We start from the raw sequence: 25,704 nt of genomic DNA on the forward strand, positions 1-25,704 counted from the left end.
CAGGTAATATCCTTATCTAAGAGAAGTGGGCCCAGCACATTCACATTCCAGTGGCCACATCCCCTAACACTGCACTCCTGTCAGATCTGAGAGACTGTGAGTCTTCTTAATGCAAGGAGGATAAACCAAGTCATGGCTTGGTGGCTTGGATTTTATGGGTATAGCTGGTGGGACGAGTCACTCCCTCTCTGCTCTAGGTGATGATCTCTGGTGCTGGAGTATGAAGGGCACAGCCAAGCACTGTCTCAGGGCTGACATGTGTCCTGGCTCCCTGTGGACAATCAGGACCTCACTCATTCCAGGGCAGGCACAGTTATAGCTGAAGGCAGCTGTGGTGTGGTTTTTGCTTTCCTGATACTTCCTTGAACAGCTGTTACTTTCCCTGGCATTTTTGGCATTGATCAAACAATCTCCAGTCCACATATGGGCATAAAGGTGGCCCTCAAAAAGTGATTTTTCATTTAAAAAAAATTTCTTATTTTTCCTTCTGCTGCACCTCAAGTTACAAGTGAAAATGGAAAACAGTAAGTGCAATTCTATCCCCAGTCCAATTATGCCCAGGAAACAAGCTCCAAGTGTGGGTGAGCTTTTGTTCCATGGCAGTGACTAAAGGAATAGGCACCTGGATGGTCATTGGTCTTGGGTCTTGCTTTTTCCAAAGCTATCCTCAACACTAGCAACCAAGGTAGAATCACGAGACTCAGGTGCAGGCTCCTAGCCTGTGACATGAAGGGAGGCTCATTTGTAGACTTCCTGTCTTTTTTCTTCTTCCTAGCATCCCTCAACATCTACAGGTGTTTATAGGCAGACAATTCACGTGGACACCTCAAGAGTAGAACTGCCTTCAGAATATACAAGGTCTGCCCAGAAGGTATCAAGCCATGTAATATGAAAAACAGAGACATTTATTGAAAAAGATACAAAAAACATTGTACATAGGACAATGATGCCTCAGTCCCCTCAGAGTAGGCACCTTGGGACCTCACATAGTTCTCTCAATTGCCATCAGCTGTCCTGTCATATTTTCCTGAATTCCCTTTCAAAGGTGATTTTAGTTTTGAGAAAAGCCAGAAGCTGTGGGGTGCCAAATCTGGGCTGTAGTGGGGCTGAGTCAGCTGGGTGATTTGATGTTTTGCCAAAAAACCTGCACAAGATGTGATGCATGAGTGGGTGTGTTGTGATGAAGCCGCCAATCACCAGTTGCCCATAGCTGCTGCCTTTTGAATCATCTGAATAGTTTCTATGAAGGAACGTTCAAGCTTAACACAGAATTTGATGCAGATTCATTGCTCTGCTCACTCAATAATTTTGAATGCCATGGCCACACAGTACACATGCTCATTCAAGGGCATCTACTGCTCCCACTGACTAGTACAGTGAAGTCGTCATTGTTCATGGCTGTCCAGTTACATTGATGTTGCACTATCCATTCTCATTATATTAACAATGGCTCGACTTTTTCTGGATAGACCTCATCATATTCTAAGTTTCCTAAAATCTTCCTCATTTTACTGGTTCAACAGAAATTCATGAATGTCCTTCTTCATGAGGATAGCTACCTTTCTACCCTTCTACCAGCTATTATCAGACTATTTGTTTCATATCTGTCTATCTATCTATCTATCTTTAATTACACAATGAGCTAGATTTTGCTCTAAAATGCTAACTATCCCCAGAAACAGAACTGTTTAGACCTTATAAGACTTTTGGGAAGAAAAATTCTCCTCTAGCTTCACATTTTAATTTTCATTACAGTGTCTCAAAATTGTCACATTTTGCCCCATCTTGCCAATAATAATTCCTGTACCTCCCTCCTCTCTTAATGAAGAGTGGACTTCATTTACTTTTTGAAGAAGAGACTTGTCACTGCATGTAACTTATTTGAGTTCAGTTCTCTATAGCATGCTTTAAATTAGCACACAGTGGCAGAAGATGCCTCCTACAGGAGAGTAATTGATCGTCAATGACTTAATGAGGTTTATAGAGGAAGGTGGCCAGAAGGGAACATTATCAGTTACCAGCAGTAGTTAGAGGACAGTATCAGCTCCAAGAGTTTTTTAGGGGGGCAAACTGAATGACAATGACTAGAAGGAACAGGGCAGATCAATAAGTGGAATATGAAGGGATGGAGGAAGGGAGAATAGGGCTCAGAGAACAAAGGGACAGGAAGGCCATAAGTTCAGAAGTGGCGTTATCTCCCCCAGTGTAATGAATTCCTTCACATTTATAGACCAATGAGTACTTTAGAGACTAGAATTCTGAGCCAGCTCATTCAAATCCTAACCTATTGTCATTAGAAATATACAAATCTGAAATAAAGTGCTCAATTCCTTCAGCTCTTATCTTCTCTTTGGAGAAGTCATACTATAGACAAAGCCTCAGAAAGGGTAAGAATCCACAGAGAGGGAATATCATCAAGGCAAGGTTGTGAGCAGCACAAATTGTTTCTGCATCTGACTGAGCAAAGATACAGATGTGGAAAGTAGCAAGGGTGCAGCATCATACATTGCTGCTATTAGCCCACCACGCAGGGTCCATATGTCTATGTTATTAGAGAGCCTGAATTGCTCAAGGTCCTCTGGTACTGCAAGTGTTAAAAAAAAAAAAAGCTACAGTTGGGTGAAAGAAAGTTCAATCCCAGAATAGGTCAGGTTGTTAGAGACTCAGTTTGGGTAGTGAAGTGTCTGGAGACAAGCTCCTCTCAAAGCATCTGAAAAGCTTTCAATACCTAACGTTTAATCAATATCCTCCATGGTCTCTCCCTCTGTCACTTTGTGCACATGTATTACAAGTACACTCTACTAACTGTAACTTCACAAAATAGCTTCAAACGACAAAGCAAAATTTAGAAAAACCTAAATTCCCATTTGAAATAAGTAACATGAAAATGTGTGCATGCAATGTATTGCTGTGTTTGTGGGCGGGTGCAGAAATAGTAAATTCAGAGGGACTCGTCCTTAGATTCTACTGCAGTTCCAGTATTTCCAGTATCCTGAGGTTACAATAAAGTGATGCCTTTTCAATTGTAATTTATAATAATATCAAACATTTACTAGTGCCTTCCATATATAGTATACACTGGTAGATGCTAAGGAGATAAAAAGATGAGTAAAGATGGCCTCTGACCACAGGTTGCTTATAATCTAGTGAGGGAGATGAGATATATAACCAAATAACTGTGAATTAAGATAGTCTGTGATAGTTGCTATTAGAAAAATGCATTTAAAGTGTGTGGGCATTGAAAAGGTGCCTACATTTTTTTCTGGTTAAGAGATGAAGGAAGGTGAACATGGCAGTCCATTTGTTCTTCAAAGATTTTTATAGAGGAAGATGAATATTATGTAAAAAGGGAGTAAGGTGGGAGTTATAATTTGGAACAGTGTAAGTCAGAAGTGGGAAAACAAGTCAGTATAGGAAGGTTATGAGACAAATATCCTATTCTTTGAATGAGGATGAATCCAGATCTTCACCCCAAAACCCTACTTCTCATTTCAGCTTAGTGCATGTATTTCTAACCACCTTCTGGACAACTAACTTCAAATCGAGTCAAATTCCAAGACCATCACTGCAAATCAACATAAGGTGGATGAAGAGCTGGAATTGATCCTCATTCACAGAATTGTTAAAGCCACAGAGGACAGAGATATTGCTACAGAAGCATGAAGATGAGGAGAAGAGGGTCAAGCTCAGAACATCATGGTAAGTCAATGCTGAGAGGACAGGAGGAAGAGCAGGAATCAATGAGGGACACAGAGAGAAGACCAGAGGCCTAGGATGGAAACCAGAGTGGGCTGCTTCCTGATGGTAAGTTTAGGTTAATTTCCATGAGGCTGAAAAGCAAGGGAAAAAAGGGTTTTGGATTTTGTACCAAGAAGTTCATTGGAATGCTGTCATAGAGTACTTTCAGTAGAGTGGTAGGGTGTAGACCAATTTTAAAAGTCAGGTCATGAGCACTGAATGAGGAAGTAAAAAAAAAAGAGAAAGAAAGAAAAAGAAAGATTACCCTTTTAAGAAGTTTGGAAGTGAAAAAAAAAAAGAAAATGGAGATAGAACATGAGTTCAAGAGTCTAATTGGATTTAGAGATCAGTTTCTTGAGATTGTTGTAGAATTTGTTTTTAGAGATGCTGCTAGGCAGATGTATGGGAAAGATTAAAGATGCAATGGAGAGAAGTATTAGTGGCTGGAGTGGACCCTTAGAAGAGGTAAGAGGGTGTGTACCAGAGCCAGGGAGGGAGGATAGAAAAGATGAATGAGGAAATAAGAAATTTAAAGTAGAGAGGAGAGGTTACATGAGAATTCATAAATTAGATATCTTTTCTTAATAACATGGTAGGAAAGATTGCTTATTGAAAGAGTATAGATAAAAATGAAAGGACAAATAAAAAATACATTCAACAAACACTTGGAGAACATGACGTGGACTTTACATTGGAGAAATAAAAAGATGTCTAAGCTTCGTAGGGTTCAGGTGAAATGAAGTGGGTCAAATCTGTGCTCTTCAGCATCGGTTTTAGACCTTCTGCTCTTGGAGATGGAAGGCAAGAAGAAGAAATTGCTGGCAAGAGTACTATTGACATGGTGAACACAGAGTTAGAACAAAGAAGGAAGTACATAAAATCAGAGGGGGTTATGGGCCAGAACCACAGAGGGAGCTTGAAGGAAGGCAGATAAGATAGAGAAAATGCAAGATTCTGGCCAGAAAGGGAATTCAGGGTTTTATCTCTTGGAGGTAGACTAATTCCCAAAAGAAGAGATCCAGGCCTGATCATGATGAGGAGAGCTGAATCTCTGCAGTGTCTTAAAAAATAACATAATGGATAATATATTTGATGCACACCCTGAAATCAGAAAAAATTAAACCTGCATGTATAAATATACTAATTTATGCACACCTATTTATACATACATACTACATATATTTAAATATTTTATATTTTTGTATTCATATATTATATATAATATACCCCATTTAAAAAATCTTTTATATTCTTCACAGCACCAGCCCAGGGGCATAGTGTATACTTAATAGACATTGGTTTAATTGAACTAACATGTTTAGCTATGTTAAAGAGCTTTTATTTTTTTCTCCTTCACAGTACTGGAATCTGCTCCACCCCCTAAATCACAATGCTACACTAATTACAAATAAAGAGAGTTCAGATTTAAAGTGTGGAGACCAAATCTTTAAAATAACAGTTTTATAGTGGACTTAGTGTTGTGCTTTTAATTCTACCCTAACTCTTAGACTGAGTTCCATTTCTTTTACTTTTGCCAAGAAACAGTCTACACACCAGAGTCCCAAGTCTATGGGAAACTCTACTCATCCACTCTGCTTTCCACCTTCAGTTCTCATCAGGAGTCCTCACCCTCAGACTCACACCAGTAATTATGTTTTAAGGCACCAAACAGTGCCAGAAACTAACTGTGATGAGTTCTGAGATGAATGCAAATGGACACACCGGCAGAGAAATGTGCATGATTTCTAACTTTCCCCACTTATTTCCAGTACTGCTATCCTAACCCATCCCTCTTTGGGCAAATTTCTTTTTCCTTGCTTCAATATTGTAAATTAGAGGTCCCCACCTTCACTAACCTATCTCTCCAAGGCATGGAAATAGCATTGTCTATCATGTAAGGTTTTGTGGGGGGTTCGTGGTAATGAGAATAGATAGGTCTATATACTTTAAGTCATAGAACCCATAGGACATGATTGAGTCCATGTGGTTGAAATGAGATGGGGGTGGAATGTATTCTGATAACATGTGATTTTATATAATACTGAACCCCCAAACTAGAATAGAATCCTTGATCTAGATCAGTACTAGAAGTTCTCAGAATGAAAAATCTACATTGTAATGATGTCCCAAATATCTGATAAGTCTAAAAAAGAATTGTTTACTGGTTAAGTAGCACCTGGTAGTCCCATACCTCTTTAACATTAAGTGTGTGTTGGATCATTGGGCACGCCCTGTGGAGGTGGGAAAGTATAATATATAGAACAATTCAGCTAAATTGGAAGATTAATTAAACTGGAACAGAGAACAGATCACAACGGTAACTTTTTATTATCATAACATTAATTCAATTGATCTTTCTAGTTGCCCACTCAGTAACCTATAATGGAGGAGAAGCATCAGTCTTCCATTTTCTATTGAAAAAGTCTTAGTCCTACAAAGTATTAAACTTATAAATTCATAAGCTACATATTCATGTGACTGATTCTTGCAAATAATTCCTAGCTAGGAGTCCTATTCCTATGTCACATGAGCATTAAGTAAAAGCAGGTGGAGGATGAGATGGTTTAAATGTCTTTATACTCTAGAACCTGTGTCTTTACTCTCTACTCTGTTACTCTTAGTGTTCTTTGCTTCCTCTCTCTGTCTTCTCCTGTATCATTACTTTATTTTCAGGAAAATAAATGAGAATCCTAATGTTATACTAGGTGTTTCAGTGTATGAATCCCTAATATGGCTTAATATATCTCCTTTCCTGGTTTCATTTACATGACAGATGAGCAGTTCAGTGCTAAAGAAGTAAATCTGTGTGAGAAGACATTAGTGGGAGAGGGGTAGCGAATGAAAAGGGAAGGTCTTCTCAGGGCCTCTGAAATCACACCACGGACCATACACCATTTGTAAGGCCAGACCCATTCCAGTAGAGCTGTCCACTTTTAGCTGCTTCTCATCCATAAAGAATTCCTTAGACAGGAAGAAGAGTCTCTGACACTCAAGTGAAGAAAGCAAATGCTCTACCAAAGTATTTGGCAGTCTACTGAGTACACATTTTTTATATGGCTTTGCACTCGGAGAGCAAATAATTTATGGCCACAATACCTGGAAACACCTGATGCATTCATCAATAGCACTGCAGTTACAATATTTATGCACACATATATATCATTCCTAACACACCAAGCAGACACATACAAGGTGTCAAGCAATGGCAGGGCTTTTTTTTTTTTTAGAGATATGGGGATTAAAAGAATAAAGTGAGTTTGGGAATAGTTTTTTCCAAAGGCTATATATAGCCCAAACCATCTCGTTATTCCATCCATAAATCTAGAACTAACTAAACCAACCAACCAACCAACCAACCAAACAAACAAACAAACAAAAAAACCCCAAAGAACTCTAGTGGCAGCTAGACAGGGCAGCTTCCTTCCAGAGGAGGATGCGATGTGCAGGTGGCCAGCACACTGCAGTTTTGGTTGCACAGTTTCTTCACCTCCCATGCAGAGTATTCCACCATGGGAAACTTTAGATGGCCACAAAAGACTGGGAAGATGACAGTCACTTACTTATAGAGATGACTCTTATATTATCACACTACACATGCATTTTGGCACTACTGACACCAGCAACATTTAATGGAATCATCTGGGATTTTCTTCCCCCCAATCACAACATGGGAATCCAGCACAGGGGAAGGCACATCAAGGATGTTTCCCGCTTTCTGGCTGAGAATACACAGTGACATACTTTGAAATACAAGATCCACTCTACATGCATCACTCTGAAGGGTTTGCACATTCTTGACTCAGGCAAATTCAAGGGTCAGATTTTCTGAGGTCAGCAGAAATGCTGAGATTTAAGTATCCCACAGAAAGGAGTGATACAGGACAATACCCACCAACCCGCTTCCACAGTGGAAGGAAATGATAGAGGGCAAAGAGACAGAAAGCATAGACTCTGAAGGAAATCGAAATAATTGCTGCTCTTGAGGATGTCTGTGGAGTCTCGCAGTTTTGAATAGGTTGGATCTTTGTCCTTATGTAAAGTAGATGGCACTTACTGATGAATTCATCCTCCTGCATTTTACTGGTTTGTTATTTTGGAATGAAGTAACACCTAGAACTTAATAATGCTCAGTCGCCCTTTCTTTAAGATTTCTTGAGCAGGCCATAAATATCTTATTTGGTCCCAATTCAAACATCCAGTTGAAGAGAGGTGACCAACTGGGGCCAAAGGAGGGGTTTAGAAAAATAAAATCACTTAGCTGACAGCTTTGATGATGGAGGATAGGGGAAATAAAGTAATGTAATCTCTTGGGTAATTGGATTTGGAAATTTCACCCTGTGGTGAAGAAAGAGAGGCTACTGCCGTTCACAAAGCCAATAGTTCACTGAAAGAAATTCTATTTGCCTGGCTATACCAAGGTCAGGTTAAGAACACCTGGCTAGAGGCAAACACCACCTTTCTGATGGCAGAAATGAGGACAGGCAGATATAAAGTCACTGTTGGCACCATTGCTCACACACCTGCCCTTCCACCTCTAAAAACCAACTTCTGCAAAACTAAGAAAATCATCTGGCCACTGAGTTTTGAGCAGATCTGGTAATCTTTTCAGAAAAGCATATAACTTCCCTATATCCAGATATCACATGTTTTAAAAAGTAGACCTAGTGGGAATTTTTTAGGTGTAATCGCAGTTCTGATTTCCAAGGAGGGATGGAGAGGGCAGTGAGAGGGTTGCTGCCCAGGTATTTGGAATAAGAGTCAGAGTGACTGAGATGGTTGTTAAACACCAGGGAGGGCTGCTGGGATATGTCTCAGTATTGAGCTTCCTGAAAGCGCTCAGCCACAGCAGGAACGGCAGGTTAACATGACCTCAATTCTAGTTTAAGCCCTTTTGGGAATCGTTCCTACCCTAGGTTCTGACAGGGAAAATATGCTACCACCAGCTTGACTTTGCATGGAATGCTGATAATCCATAGTCTACTGGACCCGCAGTTTGCTTAGAGCCAAATTGGACCCTGTGCCAAGTAAGCCCAGGCCAATGAGCATAAACGCTTCTCACAGACCAGTAAGACCAATGAGGTGGGGAAGCATAAACACAAATTACTTTTCCTGGCTTTTTCACCACAGTGGCCTCCATTCGCATTCATTTTTTTCCCAGACACCCTGAAGCAAAAGCCATACAAAACAATCTCCCCAGTGGAAAATGAAAACCCATAACAGGACACTTTCCCCCCTTCATTCCCATCCCCACCCCACTCCCTCCAGCCCAACACCCTGAATACTCACAAGAGAACACTTTATCTATACAAAATTAATTAGAAAACAAAATATTTACATGTGAAATAAACACCATCTTGATTTCTGTCAACAGTGGAGACTGACAGAGCCCCCTTTGTTCTAGATTGCTGTTCGCTAGGTTAGTTGGTTTGGTTTTTTATTTAAAAGGGGTGAGGTAAGAGGAAGAGTGAGGTGAGGGGAGGAGCCCCTGACCTTGGACAGAGTCAGGGTGAAGCAATGTTTATATGGCCCTTCTCCTTCTTCCTCCTGGAGACAACTCACACCCTCTGTCCTCTCTCTCTGTCTTCCCTTGAATCTAAAATAAAGCACTCCGTGCTCCTCTCTCCAAGTTTGTGAGAGGTTCAGCCCCTTGCCCCCAGGCTCGTTTTAGAAAGAAAACAGCTTTACAAGGCCTTCTGTTGGCTTTAAAATGAAAGATACTGAGGTAAAAAATCAAGGAGGAAGGTGGGAACAGCAGTCAAGGGTGGGCAGGGAATGAGGAAGGGTAGTGAGGGCAAACAGAAGGCAGAGAGCAGCCCTGGAGGATGTGACTTGAAGAGACATGGCAGCTTCCTTCCAGAGGAGGATGAGCACCTTTCTGGTTTATGTGTCCTGTGTGCAACATGGAGATCCTGCAGTCAAGCTTCCGAACAGACCCGGGGCTCTCTGGGTGCCACCTGTGTAAGGGGAGGATGATGGCAGGACAGCGGAACCGACCCACAGAACACCACTCACTACCCCAAGTTTCAGGACCGGCAGTGACAAATATTCATTTCCCTTCTCAAGTTTCCAACTTTTAGTGAAGGGGGCATCACATCTGCCAGTACCCTCATTCCTGGAGTTTTTTCATATATATATTTTATTCTTGAATGGTACACTCTGGGAGGGAAAGGAGGTGTTGCAGGAAGGTGGAAGGGCTTCTACCGAGAGTGTACACTGGTTCAATGTCACATTCTCAGGGATCCAGACCCAATGGGGTAGCGGAGGTGCCCCTCCCCACTTCCCTCACCACTTCCAAATCTCTTCCCTTCCCTCCATGCCTCCTGAGATGTACTCATGTGTAAGCTCATTTCTCTTACCTGTCTGTGCCCTATCAGTTGTAATAGATTCTGGGGGAACAAGCCTGCTCTCTTAGCTCCAGGTTAAGTAAGAAGGGATCAAAGCATTGGAAACATCCCCCTCTCTCACTTACCCTACTACAAACTACTCCCCTATTTTCCAAAGCCTTACTTAGCTCCTCCCTAAACCTTGACCAGCTGAAGGTCTAAAGCTCAAGAGAGCATTATAGAATCTTTTGCTCTCCATTGTAGGCAAAAGAATCATGGCTAATTCTGTTTCCCTTTGGCTTTCCTGGAAAGTTCTTGGCCAATACCAGTCGAAAGTATTGGTAGCTGGAGAAATGACTTTTGTACATTGCTCTTGTATGATTGTTTACCACCTTTTTGTCTAGGTCACAGAATTCTCTGTCAAGAACTTCCATTCTCTTCATTCAGGAAGGGCAAAGGGATGAGACAGCCAAAATTTTAGATAACATATAACCATCTCTGTTTGTATATAAGCCAAAAAACAAAAAGCAAAAAACCAAAAAAACAAAAAAAAAACAACCCCCCACATTGCTGAAGGATATTGAGAGAAACATATGTCAGGTATGCTTTTCTACATTTATAGGCCCCTAACTATATACATGTATAGATTAGATGTGTGCAAGTGTATTTGGACACACATGCACACACAGCGCATCCTTTCTTGCTTCTAAGTCATCACGAAAGACTGCTATTATGTACTTTTCATCATTCACCAATGACCTTGTGTTCACTACTAATGAGTTTCATGGAATTGAAGCAAGCATTTTTTTTTGGCTTATATACCAACACACATGGCTTCCCCTACCCCCACTTGACATGTGATCCCTAAACAGATGCCATCAAAGCACCAAAAATTTAGCAAAAGCCTGTTTTCATTCACAGGCAAGTATGCTAAGTGGTCTTATTTGAACACTTTTGCTGCCTCACCTAATCATAAAGATTGGTTAGGGAAGAGCTACACTGTGCACACGTGGCCTCCTTTTGCTTCTCCTTGCTTCATTCAAAGTGGGTGACAGAGTCCTTCCATGTTAGGAGGAAGCTCACGAGCAGCCACTTCCTTTCTCCACTTTGGCCTCCCATGCTGAGCAAGCCCACTGCATCCTCTCCTCTAGTGGGAACACGAATGACTGATAGATGCGGGAAGGAGAGGGGAACTGGAAAGGGAGGTGAGATGATGCTGGTCACCAGGGTTGCCCTCCGAAAGAATCAAAACTCCAGGATCCCATAAATAAATTAAAACAACAAGAAAGGATCAAATGGGAACCAAGTTCACCCCCGTCACCCTCAGTGACATGCGCACCGCACGCCCATAGCCCTACCCTCCCATACCCACCTTAACCTCTCTCTTCCCTCACTCAGACATCAGACTCGATACTAGAAAGTTTCTCATAAACATGACCGTTGCTGGAGCCATTGAAAGCCCTGGGGTTTTTGTTGTTAGGCACACAGGGGTTGGACTGGTTCCCTATACAGATGTCTTTCTGGAAACGGCCTGGCACAGCCCCATGAAGGGCCGAGACCACCGGCTTGCTGGTGACAAGGGCGCGGAAGTCCGGCCTGGCTTTCGGCGCCCCTGCCACCGAGGGCTGCCTGAAGAAGTAGGATTTGCTGCCATGGAGCAAGCACTGGTCGTCCCCGAAAGTGGGGATGAAAGGGTTTTGCGTGACCCGGTCAGGGTAGAGCGACTTGCTGAGCATGTAGCCGCTGCCGGGGTTGTTGTGGTGGTGGCGTCCGGCAGTGGGCACCGAGGACTTGTTGTTGGCAAACGTGCTCTCACCAGCTGGCATCTCAAACATGTGGGCGTAGGGGCTGCCATCCACGAACCGGCCCTTGTCTTTCAGGCTCACGCTGCGCGGCGCCAAGGCGGCTTCTTCCTTCTGCAGGTCCACGAAGGTGTCGTACGAGTGCTGCCGGCGGAGTTTGTTCCGGTTCTTCTTCTGGGCCTTGGAGTTAGTCGGGCTCTGGGGGTACTTGGTGGTGGAGGCGTTCGACGTCACCGCCACGGGGGCAGCCGGCTGGTCCAGCTCCTGCAGGGAGTTGTCCTCGCTGATGTCATACAGGTTCCCTGCTTTCTTGCAGGCCTCGCAGCGGATGCATGCCTGCCGACCCGAGTTCTGCCCTGCCACCGTCGTGGAGTAGTTGTGCAGCTTGGAGGGGCAGCTTCGGCAGAAGTTGCCCCCGGAGCGGTCCTCCCACTCCACGTTGGTCAGGTTCTTCTCCCAAGGGGCCGGGACCCCGCTGACCACGCCGTGTTTGTCGCCCGTCCCATGTTTGAGGTGAGACCTGTTGGTACAGGGCCCTCCTCCGCTGATGGAGTCGCTCCGCTCCTTGTAGATATCGGTCAGGTCCACGTGCTCCCATTGGGGTGAGTTCTCCTTCGTGCGGAACTGGTCCAGGTAGAAGTCCCGTAGCCCTTCCTTGTCCCTGAAGTAGCGCTTGTGGTCCGGGGAGCGGGGTGGCCGGCGACGGTAGGCCAGCTCGATCTCGTCAAATTCGCGCCGGGACTTGGCCGAGGCCGGCCGCTTCTTCAGGCTGTCCTTATATTGCTGCTTGCGCCTCTTGGCGGCGTTGCCCTCGATGTTGCCGTAGGTGACCGTGTGGGTGGAGATGTCCGACACGTCTGAGCGGATCAAGTCATCGTGGCCACTGTAGCGGTCGCTCTTGAAGGAGAATTTGCCATACAGGTCACTTAGCTGGCTGTGTTTGGAGGATGGGAGGCCAATGTCCAGGGGCTTCTTGCTCATGGACCTCGGCTGGCTGGTGAAGGGTGGGTTGTCACAGTCGTAGAGCCCGTCGATGGAGCTGGTGCTGCCGATGCTGTGGGGCCGGTGGTGGTGGTGGTAGTGATCCTGGTACACGTTGCTGTCCTTCAGCTGCAGGTTCCCAAAAGTTCTCTCCACCTCACTGATGTAGTCGCTGAAGAGGTTCTCCTCGCAGGGAGGGTTGTTGTAGGACTTGCAGTCGGAATGCGTGAAGCTGCGGCGGTGCTCAGAGATGTCATAGACGGAAGACTCGCGGCGGATGAAGTCCAGGGCACTCTGTGGGGAGCCGTTCACACCAGACAGGTTTGCCATGTTCTTGGCTGTGCGGAGCAGGCGCAGGATGTTGGAGTGTGTGTTATTCATGGTCGCAGTGGGGGAATTCATCACGGATTGACGCTCCTCAATAGCTACTCCGTGGATGCAGCTGTAGATACCCTGAAGGATAGGATGGGAAGCATTAGGTCTCCAGTGAGTCCGAGAAGTGACTATAAACAACCCTAACCCCCACTACTAATGGTCTATCTAATGATAAGAAATGTCAGTGGAAAGATGAACCAAATAGTCTTACGAATTCATAAAAAGATGTGTCTAGACGCTTGCACGATTTATCCCCTTGCATTTAGAAGTCTCATACCCTGAGCTAAGGTCATTGCCTGGCTATCTGAGAGGATGTATGACTATACCAAGTGACTCCAGCAACTAGGATAAAATCACAAGACATGGCATTGTTGCCTTGACTCCCTCACTGAATTGCACTGATTTTCCTTCTATGCCCAGGTTTCCACATCTTAAAGATGATGCCATGGTATCAGCATCACCCAATAGCAAAAATATTGTCAGCCTCCTGGAAATCAACAGTGATGCTCCACAGATTTTAAGACTGCTGTGCCCTGGCTTGCCTTCCATGGCTGGCAGTAAAGCACAGGGTTGCTGAGTAGCTCACAACTGCCACTGTTTTCCAGCTCTGACAAATTTTCAGCTTTTTAGAATTTTGATGACCAAATAAATAACAGCTGAGTAATTCTCTTTTTGAGCCAAGCATGAATGAAATTCACAAAGAGAATTAGGAAGCCCTAGGGTCAAAGATGGATTTTTCTCTTGCTGTGCCCCACACTGCTGGAAGGAAGAATTGGAACAGATATCTTGTACTAATAGGAATAAATAATTTCCTTCTTGAATTCTCTCATTTATTCTCGCTCTAGCTCCTGGTTTTCTTCTTATAATTCCTCATTCAATCTTATAATAAATAATTAATATTTTAGAAAATTAGTATTGGTTGAGAACTCCTGGTGTATAGGGTTTTAAGAACATCATCCAGGAGAGGGGATGGGTTGGGTTCAGGTCTAAAGTCAAGCCAACCTCTGGCTAATATTTTGCTTCCTGTCTTGAAAGCTGGACAAATTTGGAACTTTTCTCCCTGGCAAGGGAAGGTATTTGAAGAGGAGGTAGTCTGAATTTTGTCTTGAAAAAAAGGGGGTTAATTTGAAAAGGGATATTGTCCCACTGGATGGGAATGAGAGGAGAGAAGGTTAGGAAGGAGAATGGCAGCTAAATAGCATAGAAAAATGGTTGAGATGAGGTGAGCCTCACTGTCCCAGAGGACAGCAGCAAGATAGATCTTCAAGGTAGGGTTATTCTATTTTCTTTCTCAGGCCTCTTTTCTAGCCCGTCTTCTTTATGGCCAGGAGAAAATGCCAAGCGTTGTTCCTGGACAGAGGCACTGATTAGGTAGAAGGGCTATGAATAGGATTTCTATTACAGGTCACCAGCTCCCATTGTTTCCACCATCACCCTACCTAGGACCTTAGAGAAGGAACACACAAGGAAAGAACCTGACTCTGGGACTGTAAGTTCCATCCTTCTGCTCCCACATTACTGAATAGCATGAATGAACTAAGAACTGGAGAGGAAATTGTTCTCTAGCACTAAAACACTACAGGAAAATGATCAAAAGATGGAACAATTTAATGAGAAATCCATTTTCTTATGTAACTCCATTTGAGCCAAAGTTGGTCATATCTGAAACCCAGATCTCTATTATAAAAGGACATTTGAGTTCACCTCTCATGAATGAGTCCCATAACCTTATTAACAAACTCAAAAGAAACGCTCCTCTTTTAAAAAACTCTTCCCCTGTGACCTTCTATTCATATTCAAAACTGTTCTAAATCCTCAGTTAGGACTCGAAACACAGAAGAAGCCTAAATAAAGAATAACTTCAGAGTAATATTTTGCACCAATTAAGGGAGCCTCTGTAATGTAAATTTCCTAGAGATCAGGACTTCTGAAGTTTCTGTTAAGTTCTTTAATTTACCATAACTCATGCATGGTTAAAACATATAGGGGAACAATGAAACAATAATATACCTCTGTATGCTAGAATAGGAGAGGACATATTACATTTCTCTATTTAAATAGAAATGCAATTTTTTAAAAAAAGGATTAAATGATTATTATAGCCTGTGCAGAATTAACTAATGGTGATGAAAAGCATTTGGTAAAAGGCCCAATTCTTTATTTTGATAGACTTGCCAGTTCTTATTAAGAATCAAATTCCCAAACCCCACACAGATAGCTATCTCTTAAAGGGAAGAGCCAGTTGTGTTTTGAGCCAGTTGAAATTATATCATGCAACCCTGTGGGGAAACATACATGATGTGGTTCCTTGCTTTAGCAGCAGTCCAGGCTGAAGTTAGTGCCCTCCTGGGTCTCTCCACTTTGCACAGTGGTGGACTAAGCTGCCTTTTACAGGCTTCAGGCACCTAAATCAGTCCTACTTACTCTGCTGATAGAGAAGACCATGCCAGGCTTGCCGGAACAGACACCCATAAAGCAATGCCGGAACTGCCAATAGAAAAGGTGTTCACAGATGAAGGTGATGAGGCTGAGAGCCATGGCTGCCCCCAACATGTAGAAGACTCCTGCCATATTATCAATGTCCAGCTGGCTGCTCATGACCTCATTCTTCTCATTGTGGCAAATGCCAGTGAGCCAGAGAGCTTCCAGTTCCTCCATCTCTCCTGGAAATGGGGCAGAAAGAATAGGTAAAGAGAGAAAAGAGCAGAGGAGTAAAGATGAGGAGAAAAAAAGGGTGTTGGGGGAGAGAGAAAAATATGAGAGAGAAGGAGACAGGGAGACATAATGAAAGAAAATTAATAAAGTTAACAGTAATTTTATTAATAACATTATACATAGTCTTCAATCTATTCAACAAGTATTTATTGAGAACTCAATGATGGTACTGCAGATAATACAAAGATATGAAACATTAACCCTGCTCTCCATTATTTCTCTAGTGTAAGTTAGTATATAAATAATCAATATGCTGAGCTATATGCAGGTAACAAGAGTTCAAATTAGTGAGAGTAACTGTGTGGGTGGGGTGGCCAGTAGGTGTTTGTAAGAAAGATAAGACTTGGAGGTGAGCATGGTGAATGGGTGAATTTTAATTTATATTGTATGAAAAGGCACTCTAGGCAGCAGGAATTGCATGATCAATGGGAGGAAGGTGGGAAAACAGAAGGCTTGTTTAGGCAAAGGCATACAGAATAATTTAAACAGAATACAAATAGGCAAAGGAAGCTGAATAGAAAAGGTTAATGCAGGATTGCTCAGGGCTTGAGCATCAGACTAAGCACTTTGCACTTTATTTTATAGACAGTGAAAAATAACATCATCAAACAAGTGATTCAGAAAAGTGCTCTTAAAAAGTGTGCAAAGCTGATTGGTTGAGGAGAGGAAAAACAGATCAGCAGAGAGATTGACTGATTCCCTAAGGACTCTCAGACTTACTGGTCTTGCAGAGGAAACTATAAACATTAAGAGTAAAGGGGAGTAAGCTTGAATAAAATGAGAGCACCAAATTCAGATCTGCCTCCTTTTAACACTGTAGAAGGGAGCTTTGATGAACTCAATTTATGTCAGGTTTCAATAATCTTTATTCATTTCACTGGATACCAGGACTTAGAAAGATAGAAAACCTAGACAAAAGGAACAGGAAAGAAACCATGTGCTCTGGAATGCATCTAATTCTAGGTGAGCAAAATTCTTAAAATTTTGTGAAGGAAATCACATGTTCCAATAGTTCTGGTTTAATTAAAAATTTGAACTTTGTATAATCTGACTAGAGCATTGGTCATTTTTACAAATCATCTCTACTGTTGCTCTTCCTCAGAGATAGAGCTCCGTTACTGCCTTTAAGTGACAGCTATGCTAAAAATAATAAAAGCTCTTACACCAAAATGTGCCGTTAACACTTCAGCTATCACCTCTCCTCTTTCCAATGTTAATCAAATTACTTTTTATTCATTTCTTTGATCAAACTATGATTTTCCTAACTATTGGAGCAACCAACTTCACCTGGAGTCTGAAAAATCCAGCTGTGCTCTTCTGCCTCTTATCTCATCCCTAACAGCAAGATTCTGCAGATGTAATTTAAAGAACCGCTTGGATGATGGCCTGTGGGGCCAAGTAGACTCAAGTTGCTCAACCATAACTGGATTAGCTTCTGTGAGGCTAACAGGAGGAGGAGGTACATTGGGTAATAAAGTGAAAAGAGATGCAGAAAACATTCTATAATGACATAAGAGATGAGCTTTTCTCAAAGCAAGTTGGCCACTCAGTCTGCTGCCAGAATGGCGCTGGGGAATACCTCATGGTGTCTGCCTCCTACCTCTTCTAGCTAAAAGCAAGAGAGGGGAGAGGGAAGAATGAGTAGATGGCCACAAGTTTATTTCTCTGCCCTTTCTGTGGGCACATAAAAAGCAGACACCTTTCCCAAGTTCCATCCACTTTGGCCACATTAGAGATGATTGTTTGGAACATCTAATAACAGCCTCTCCTATTCCCTAAGGTTTTGATCATAGCCTGCAATTCCAAAACATACCTCCTTAATCAACTACTTTAATCTTCTGTCCCATCTTTCACCTTGTTATAGGTTGAACTGAGTCCCCCAAATTCTTGTGTTGAAGCCCCAACCCCTAATACTTTGGAATGTAAACTTTATTTGGAAATAGGGTCATTGCAGATGTAATTAGTTAAGATGAGGTCATTTTGGAATTGAATGGGACCCTAGTCCAATGTATCTGATGACATTAAAAAAGGGGAAAATCAGACACATACACATAAAGGAGAAACATGCACACAGAAGAGGCTACCTGATCATGAAAGCAGGGATGTGATAATGTGTCTACAGCCACGGAACTCTAAAGATTGCCAGCAACCCACCATAAGCTAGAAAGAGGCATCTAACAGATTCCCCATAGCAGCCCTCAGAAGAAACCAATGAACACTTTGATCTTGGTCTTCTGGCCTCCAGAACTATAGGACAATACACCTCTGTTGCTTTAGCCACAGAGTTTTGTGGTACTTTGTTATGGCAGCCTTAGGAATTAATACAAACCCCCCAAATCTCACAGTATATGGTGACATGTTTTCCTGGAAATGTGGGGGTTAGAGGAATGGAGAAAAAAGAAGGGCTGATGGTTTGGATTGACCATCAGAAGAGGCCAAGAAGGCACTTCCCCCTTTTTAACTCACCATCTCCAAAGAGTTGCAGGATAGCAAGGTCCACCTGGCGCTTCCACCCTGAATCTTTTTGGATGGCAATGCCATAACCGGTAGAAGCAAAGACCTTCCCGCTCCCAATAGTCACCAGCTTGCAGCCTTCATCTCTGCCTGCCATGTAGTTTAGCACTGCTGCATCATAGATGAAGGCATCCAGTTTCCTGTGTGAGAAAGAAGCACACAAACCAAATCCAGTGGAGGAATTTTAGTTCAAAACTACCCATGGGGCCATTAACATGAAACAGCAGGGTCCAGAAATCTATGGGGAGAATTGGTTCAGAGAAAGGCTCAAGTTGGAACTCATACAGAATCTAAAGCCTAAATCCTAGGCTATTCTTTGTGTGATTTCAAGTTGAAAGGAGGAGTTCTTTCCCTCCTACTGGGAATGATGAGAATGTAACTTGGGCCTGAAGCCAACTCGTAAACTGTGTCTGAAAGGGAGAGGAAGTAAAAAGGAATCAATAAAAATAATAACAGAAATAATGAAAAGTAACCATCACAATGATAACAACAAATAGAATGGATTAGATTTATATAACACTTTTCATTTTTCAGTTCATTACAGTCCAGAGTGGGGTAAGTGTGGGTGTATGTGTTTCAATAGAGGTGCAATGCTATTTTTATGGTCAGAAAGGTTTCAATATTCTGTTTTGCCACACAAGGGAAAACGCGTACTTCGGGTGGTGGCAACACAGGGTTCTGTTAAGAGCAAATGTGTGAAACTGACAAGAGAATGCAACATGTAAAACTCATACCTCTCAAATTCCTAAACATGTATAAAGACCTCATATTATAAAGGGGTCATTAAAAGTAGGTTTACAGTTGTTTGTATGGTAAATAATACAATAATAAATAAATAATGCAAAAATAAATTCTGTGTTTTGATACTCACAACTGTAAAATCTACTTTTGCCCTCTTCTGTACATTGTGCTTTGCAAGAAGGGAATAGATAGGGAAGTGAGTAAGACTAAGGGTAAGAGCAGGAAGGCATAAATCAATATTTAAAACCAACATTTAAGCACATCAAAGGTAGAGAAGGAAATTCAGACATAACCACATGAGCAACAGAGAGGTCTTCAAGAAAAGTATGCATTATCCCCTTTACTTACATAAGTAAAATTTAGCTTTATTCCCCCTTCAAGAAAAAAATAAGCCCTTTCTGGTATGATAAGGCACAACATATTTCAAAAGGTCCATGAGTACCCTATAGAAAAGTTACACACCAAAAACCAAAGCTCTGATACGATTGATAACTGTGCATGTACCAAGGGCCAGACTACCCAAAGTAGTCCTACGCCGAAGCTCAAATCTCACTTTCTAAAATCTGTTGTGACTTTCTGGTAATAAGGTAGAGTCATATTATAAATACTGAAATTCTTAAATAACAGTCTTTAGGTAACCAAGCATCTGGGGGGCTTTTCCAGAACTGAAGCCACCAGGAGGTCCAAGTGCTGCTAGTCATCATACAATACAGGAAATCAGCTACAGGACCCTTTGACTGCCACATCCCAACATATATGATGCTCAGCTGTCTGTCTTATTCGACAGCTGTGATTTCTGAAGGCCAAATGAGTAAAGAGATCAGTGTGGCTGCGATTATACAAGACACACATTTGCAGTCTATGAGCTCCTTTTAATGAACAAATACTCCTAGAATATAGAGCTAAATCAAAGAATAACAAAAAAGCTAGAATGGGAGATGGGTCAACATATCCTTATTGTTCGTTGTCTAAAATTGTTTACCCTTTTTTTCTTCTATTTCTCCCTTGTCTATAAGATACTAGAATCATCATTTTCACCTTTTAGTCAATAGGTTTTTATTTATGTGTAGGACATGAACCTTATAATTGACTCTTTGCTTCTACTTTTAAATTAATTTAATTCCTGCTTCATGGTTACATTAGAATTTGTAAAAAAACAAAACAAAACAAAACAACAACAACAAAAAAAACACCAAACATAAAAATAAATAACAGCATAGGAATCTTTCTGCACTGGCCTGAATTATATTGTCAAATTTAACTTGGAAATCCACGAAGAGCAAGTGACATCTTCTTTGCTGTAACTTTGTATGGCACCCAAAAATGGTACCTCTGATTGAATGTACATTTTATAAATGTGAGAAACATCACAGACTCTAGGCTTGAAAGAAGTTCTTACCCTGTTTTCAAGGAGAGCAAGGCATCATCCACACCCCTCTGGTTGAACTTTCCCATGTAGGCATGCATTTCTGCATAGTTATTGCGAATATTCCTCTCTGTGCTGCCATTGGGCACAGTCCCGAAGCGAAAAGGGGGTGAGAAGTCATTAGGTCTCTGGAACTGGAGAGACAGAAAGGTAAAGAAAGAGAAAGAAAATGCTTCAGAAAATGTGAACAGATATTAAGTTAGCATTAGTGGATTTATAATGGAACGGACCCAACCATAGTTCACCAAATATATCAGCCCTCACACAGGAGAAACAATTGCTATCTAAAAGTGGATTTCAATTCAACTTAGTTTAATACATGTTGTTGAAAGCTTTCTATTTGCCTAACCCTGACTTTAATCTATAATCTGTGTGCTCCATTTGTGCATACCACACAATACCAGTGATAACGGAAACATGCTGTTAGTTTAACTGTGGTGCGCTGTTCACCTTTACTTATGAAAATTGTGTAAAATCTTCTTGCATGGCTCTTATCTAGGGGCCTAAATATATTGTCACTGCATTATCAAGATCTCAGGGCATTGATACGTTGTACTCCTAAAAATAACTTGTTGGGTATCAAATATGATTTGCTAAGAAATTTTCTCTTGACCTTCCCTGATGCATTTATAGCTCATATTTATCCTACATAAGTTGCAGAATAAATTTAAAAATCAAATACTGTTTTAATTAGGTTCCTTCCCTTGCTTAAGAACTCAGAGTGGCTCTCTAGTGCCTATCATAATAAAGTGAAATCTCTTGGATTTTCACCCCTTTGACATCAGCTTTATTTCTGGCTATTGCCCTGCAATGACTAAGTCTGTGTGTTGCTCCCTGGACACATAATTTGTTCATTTGCATCTTTATAGTCTGTCTCCTCAGCACGAACTCACCTTTCTCTCCAGGCCAATTCACGTTCTTTGTCTCAAAATGCAAAGCAATTCCTCAGGAAACTTTCCATGAATTCTTTCTTCCATTAAGTCTACCCAAAAGTGACCCATCAGTGCTTAGTGTTCTTGGTTTAGGTCACTGTAATTCATACTACAAATTCAATTACTCTCTAAATGAGCTGGCTAAGTTATGAAAGCTAGTTTCTGATGTAGTCACTAAGAATTTAAGCTCTATGATTGAGACAGATATAGACTGATGACCAGCTCTGCCACTTAACTACTGTGGGACCTTGTGCAAGTGACATGAACTCCCTGAGCATCAGTTTCTCATTTGTAAGAAGGAGACAATAATTTTGAGTTTTCAAGATTGTTGGGAGGATTAGATTATATAATGTATAAGAAATTCTTCACACAGTGCCATGCATACTTAATAAATAGACTCAATAAGTGTTCTTTTTATTATTTTAATTCACACTTATATTCTGTACTCTCTAGAAAACTTAATGCTCTCCAAGCATCTCATTTTGTTGTTATAGCAACGAACAGATAGAATATGACCAGAGTAGCTCTGTTATGCCTTGGCATAGGAAAAAATACAAATATTTTTTAAAGTCTTATAGGTTTCAATATTATTCCATGTACTTTGGAGATACATTTGAAAATCTAACCTGCCAATTCGGGAATACCTGAAACTTTGGAGTAGCCTAGGCTTAGAGCCGTACTCTTAGAGCCATTTTTTATCCTTCCCTTGACCCGAGAAGCTCAAGAGTGTCTCAGAATATGGGTGTTCATGGACCACAACATGGCACAGTATCAGAAACCTTAAATATATCTTAATTGCTCAGAGTTGGCCATAGTCCAAAAAAGAGTCATACAGTGGTATTAAGCAATTTCTAATGCATCAAAGACCACTACTCCAGTCTGACTTATCACTGTGCTTTTGGTCATTAAGAATTTTTGTTTAATTATTTTGAAAAAAGTTGTGATTTTTAAGTGAATGAAGACACTACAAGAGTCAACAAGTTTTTGGAGTTGGATGAGCCACTCAAGGTTACCTAGTCCAAAATTTTCCTTTTACAAATGAAGAAACTGAAGTCCAAAGAGGACAGGTAGTTTGCTAACTGTCACACAGTGGCAGTGATGGCTAACATTATCAGGAATCAATTAGCTTAATGGCACTCCTCCCTGGCTCCAGCAGATAGCAAATTTAAAGAGATTATGGATATGCTTTATTGGAAGAGAGAGACACCAAAATGCTATGTATATCACTGTCAACTGTAACACTTCAGATGTTTGAATAAAGGTATCCTTCAAGTCAAAAGTAGAATAGATACTATGGCAGGCAGCAATGTAACCAAATGAACCCCTTTAATCAGTAATTTTCTGCTTTGCCAGGACAATGACAACCAATGCTCACAATGACTAAGATACTCTAGGGCCCAAAGTAGCTTCTCAAACATCAATGAAAGTTGAAATCATGTTCAATACACTTCCGGTATAAATTATTATATTCTAGTTTTTTGAAAATTGGCAATCCATTTAAGGTATATGGAACACTTTTTGATTAACCAAATGCAATCTAGTACCCAGGATGCCTGACTTCCTGGTGAAGCTAGATTCCATACCACTCTTTAGTAACTTTGAATCTTAAGTTATGTTTAGATTTCTAGATGCTATTTTATAACCATATGCCTGAAAGCTAAAGAAATGATAAAGGACCTCAAATATTCTAGAAAACTTTGAAAAAGGAAAACAAAGTTGAAGGATTTATATTATCTGATTTCATGACTTATTATAATACATGACAGCATGACATTAGCATAGAAACAGTAAAGAGATCATTGTAACAGAATAGTGTCCACCAACAGACCAACACATGTACGTTGCAAAAGTAATTCAGTGGTGATAGGACAGTCTTCAACAAATGCTGTTAGAAGAAAACCCATAGGCAAAAAAAGAACTTCATTTCACACCTCACAAGATATACAGAAATTAACACAGTGGATTGATTATCTAAATCTAAATCCTAAAATGATAACATTTTTAGGAGAAAAATCGTTGTAACCTTAAGTTAGACAATGATTTCTTGAACACAATGCCAAAATCACACACACACACACACACACACACACACACACACCATAAATTGGACTTCATCAAATTAAGACCTTCTCTGAAAAACACAGGGTCATGAAAAGACAAGCCAGTGACAGAGAGAAAATATTTAAAAATAAATTAAAGCAATTAAGAAACTAAAGCAATTAAGTAATAACATAGCAAGACTCTTACGGTTAAAGTACCTTCCATAAAAAATCATCAGAGAAACCAGTCAGCAATGGAGGAAGAAGAAGACACAGTCCTGTGGAAAGCACTGGCCTTGCGGGTAGACAACTTGGATTTGAATTCTAGTTCTGTCTCTGATTAGCTGTATGAACATGGGCAAGTTACTTATATTCACAAAACCCCATTTTCCTGAAGTATTATTTTTAATGAATAATAAGATAGTATATAAGAAACCACTTAACACAATATCTGGCACATGATGGACTCTCAAAATTATTAACTGGTTTTATAAGGATGAAGTTCTAATATCTAAAATTGTCTTATGTTAGGCAATGTTCCCTAAGACTGAAAACTCTTATTCTCTAATTTATTCCTTAAACTAGGCCAGTCTGGGGAGAGTGTGTGTTGCCCCAGAATTAGCCAAAGCAGAAGCAGAAGTGAGCTTGCCTTTTCCTTTGAAAATTCTTGTCCCAGCTAAATGAGGTTTAAATAAGACATAGGTTTATAAAAATAATCTTCCATATACCTAGATGCTTCCAAAAAATGCCTTGTAATAAAACTCACTTCAAGCCATGAGGCATTACTTGGCATTTCCTTAACCTGAGAGACAATCAATGCTCTCTGGGGTTCTGGGAAGGACAAAAATTTAGTGCTGTCAAGAACCAAAAGTCTTAAAATCCATTTAACAGGGAGAACCTCAAGAAACAATAAAAAAAAAAAATTTAAACCCAATACACCAAGGAGACTAGCACTGGATTAAAAAACCCAGTATAATTTTAAAGTAGGGAATTTTATATGGTACTTCTTTTATTTTTTACTCTTCTATCTTTTATTATTTATTGGGGTGACATTGCTTAATAAGATTATATAGGTTTCATGTGTACATTACTATTGTATTGTGTGCCCACCACTCAGAATCAAATTATCTTCTGGTCTCCTTTACTGTTTACTACCCCTCACCTCTCTTCCCTCTGACCCACAGATAAACGAAAAGATTTTCAACTTTACTAGCTATTGGGAAAATGCAAATGAAAACTACAATGAAATGCCACCTCACACCTGTTAGAATGGCTATTATCAACAAGACAAGTAATAACCGGTGTTGGAGAGGTTGTGGAGAAAAAGGAACCCTCATTTATCAGCTGATGGGAATGTAAACTGGTACAGCCACTATGGAAAACAGTATGGAGTTTCTTCAAAAAATTAGGAATAGAGTTACCATATAACTCAGCAATCTCTCTTCCAGGGAGCTACTGAAAACTTTGAAAGCATTTATTCTCAAAGATATATACACCTTATATTCATAGTGTTAGTTCTGGAGAGAGTGAGAGGAGAAATGACAGAACAGGCCACGAGTCTAAAAGATTTATTTGGCCAGCTGCACAGGTGGGCTGAGACCAGGAAGGCAGGAAGGCAGAAAGGCAGGAAGGTGTCAGCAGCAAACAAAGAAAGGCAGGGGTTTTTAACAGGGGAAGGGGGAAGGGAATTGAAGGGACTCTCTGTTGATGGCTTTGAGGAAGTTGGCCCTGGGAACAGAGAGGCTTACTAAAACAGAAAAGTTATTAAGTTCTTGCTGACAAACTAAGATATCTTTGAAGGACACGGGCAGTCACTGTCATCAGCAGTTACTGCGGGGCAGCAGATTTATTGGGGGTTAGGCAGTCCTTGACACCAGCAGTTACTATGGGGGCTTTGCTAAAACCAGACACAGGTTCTCAGAACGCAGGTCTTATGCCTAAGACATAGCAGCATTATTCACAGTGGTCAAGATATGGAAACAACCCAAGTGTCCTTAGATAGATGATTGGATATACATACATTGGAATACCACTCAGCCATAAGAAAAGACGAAATACTGCCATTTGCAACAACATGGATGAAACTTGAGAATATTATGCCAAGCAAAATAAATCAGT

The 25,704-nt window shown here is 41.1% G+C and overlaps 1 protein-coding gene across 1 annotated transcript in view; it reads right to left on the reverse strand.

Annotated features, from left to right (window-relative positions):
• Positions 1-11,393: 11,393 nt before the first annotated feature.
• The window catches only part of LOC150011430 (glutamate receptor ionotropic, NMDA 2B), a 106,046-nt gene continuing 91,735 nt past the window's right edge, over positions 11,394-25,704 (reverse strand). The window contains exons 8-11 of the mRNA XM_090275110.1: positions 20,589-20,749; positions 18,401-18,588; positions 15,644-15,882; positions 11,394-13,297 (exon numbers count right to left, since the gene is read on the reverse strand). Of these exons, the coding sequence (XP_090131236.1) occupies positions 11,456-13,297; positions 15,644-15,882; positions 18,401-18,588; positions 20,589-20,749 (2,430 nt within the window). The 3' untranslated portion in view covers positions 11,394-11,455. The remainder of the gene's footprint in view (positions 13,298-15,643; positions 15,883-18,400; positions 18,589-20,588; positions 20,750-25,704) is intronic.

This window comes from Furipterus horrens, unplaced genomic scaffold (genome assembly GCF_987537825.1).
Source record: "Furipterus horrens unplaced genomic scaffold, mFurHor1.1.pri manual_scaffold_4, whole genome shotgun sequence".
Lineage (NCBI taxonomy): Eukaryota > Metazoa > Chordata > Mammalia > Chiroptera > Furipteridae > Furipterus > Furipterus horrens.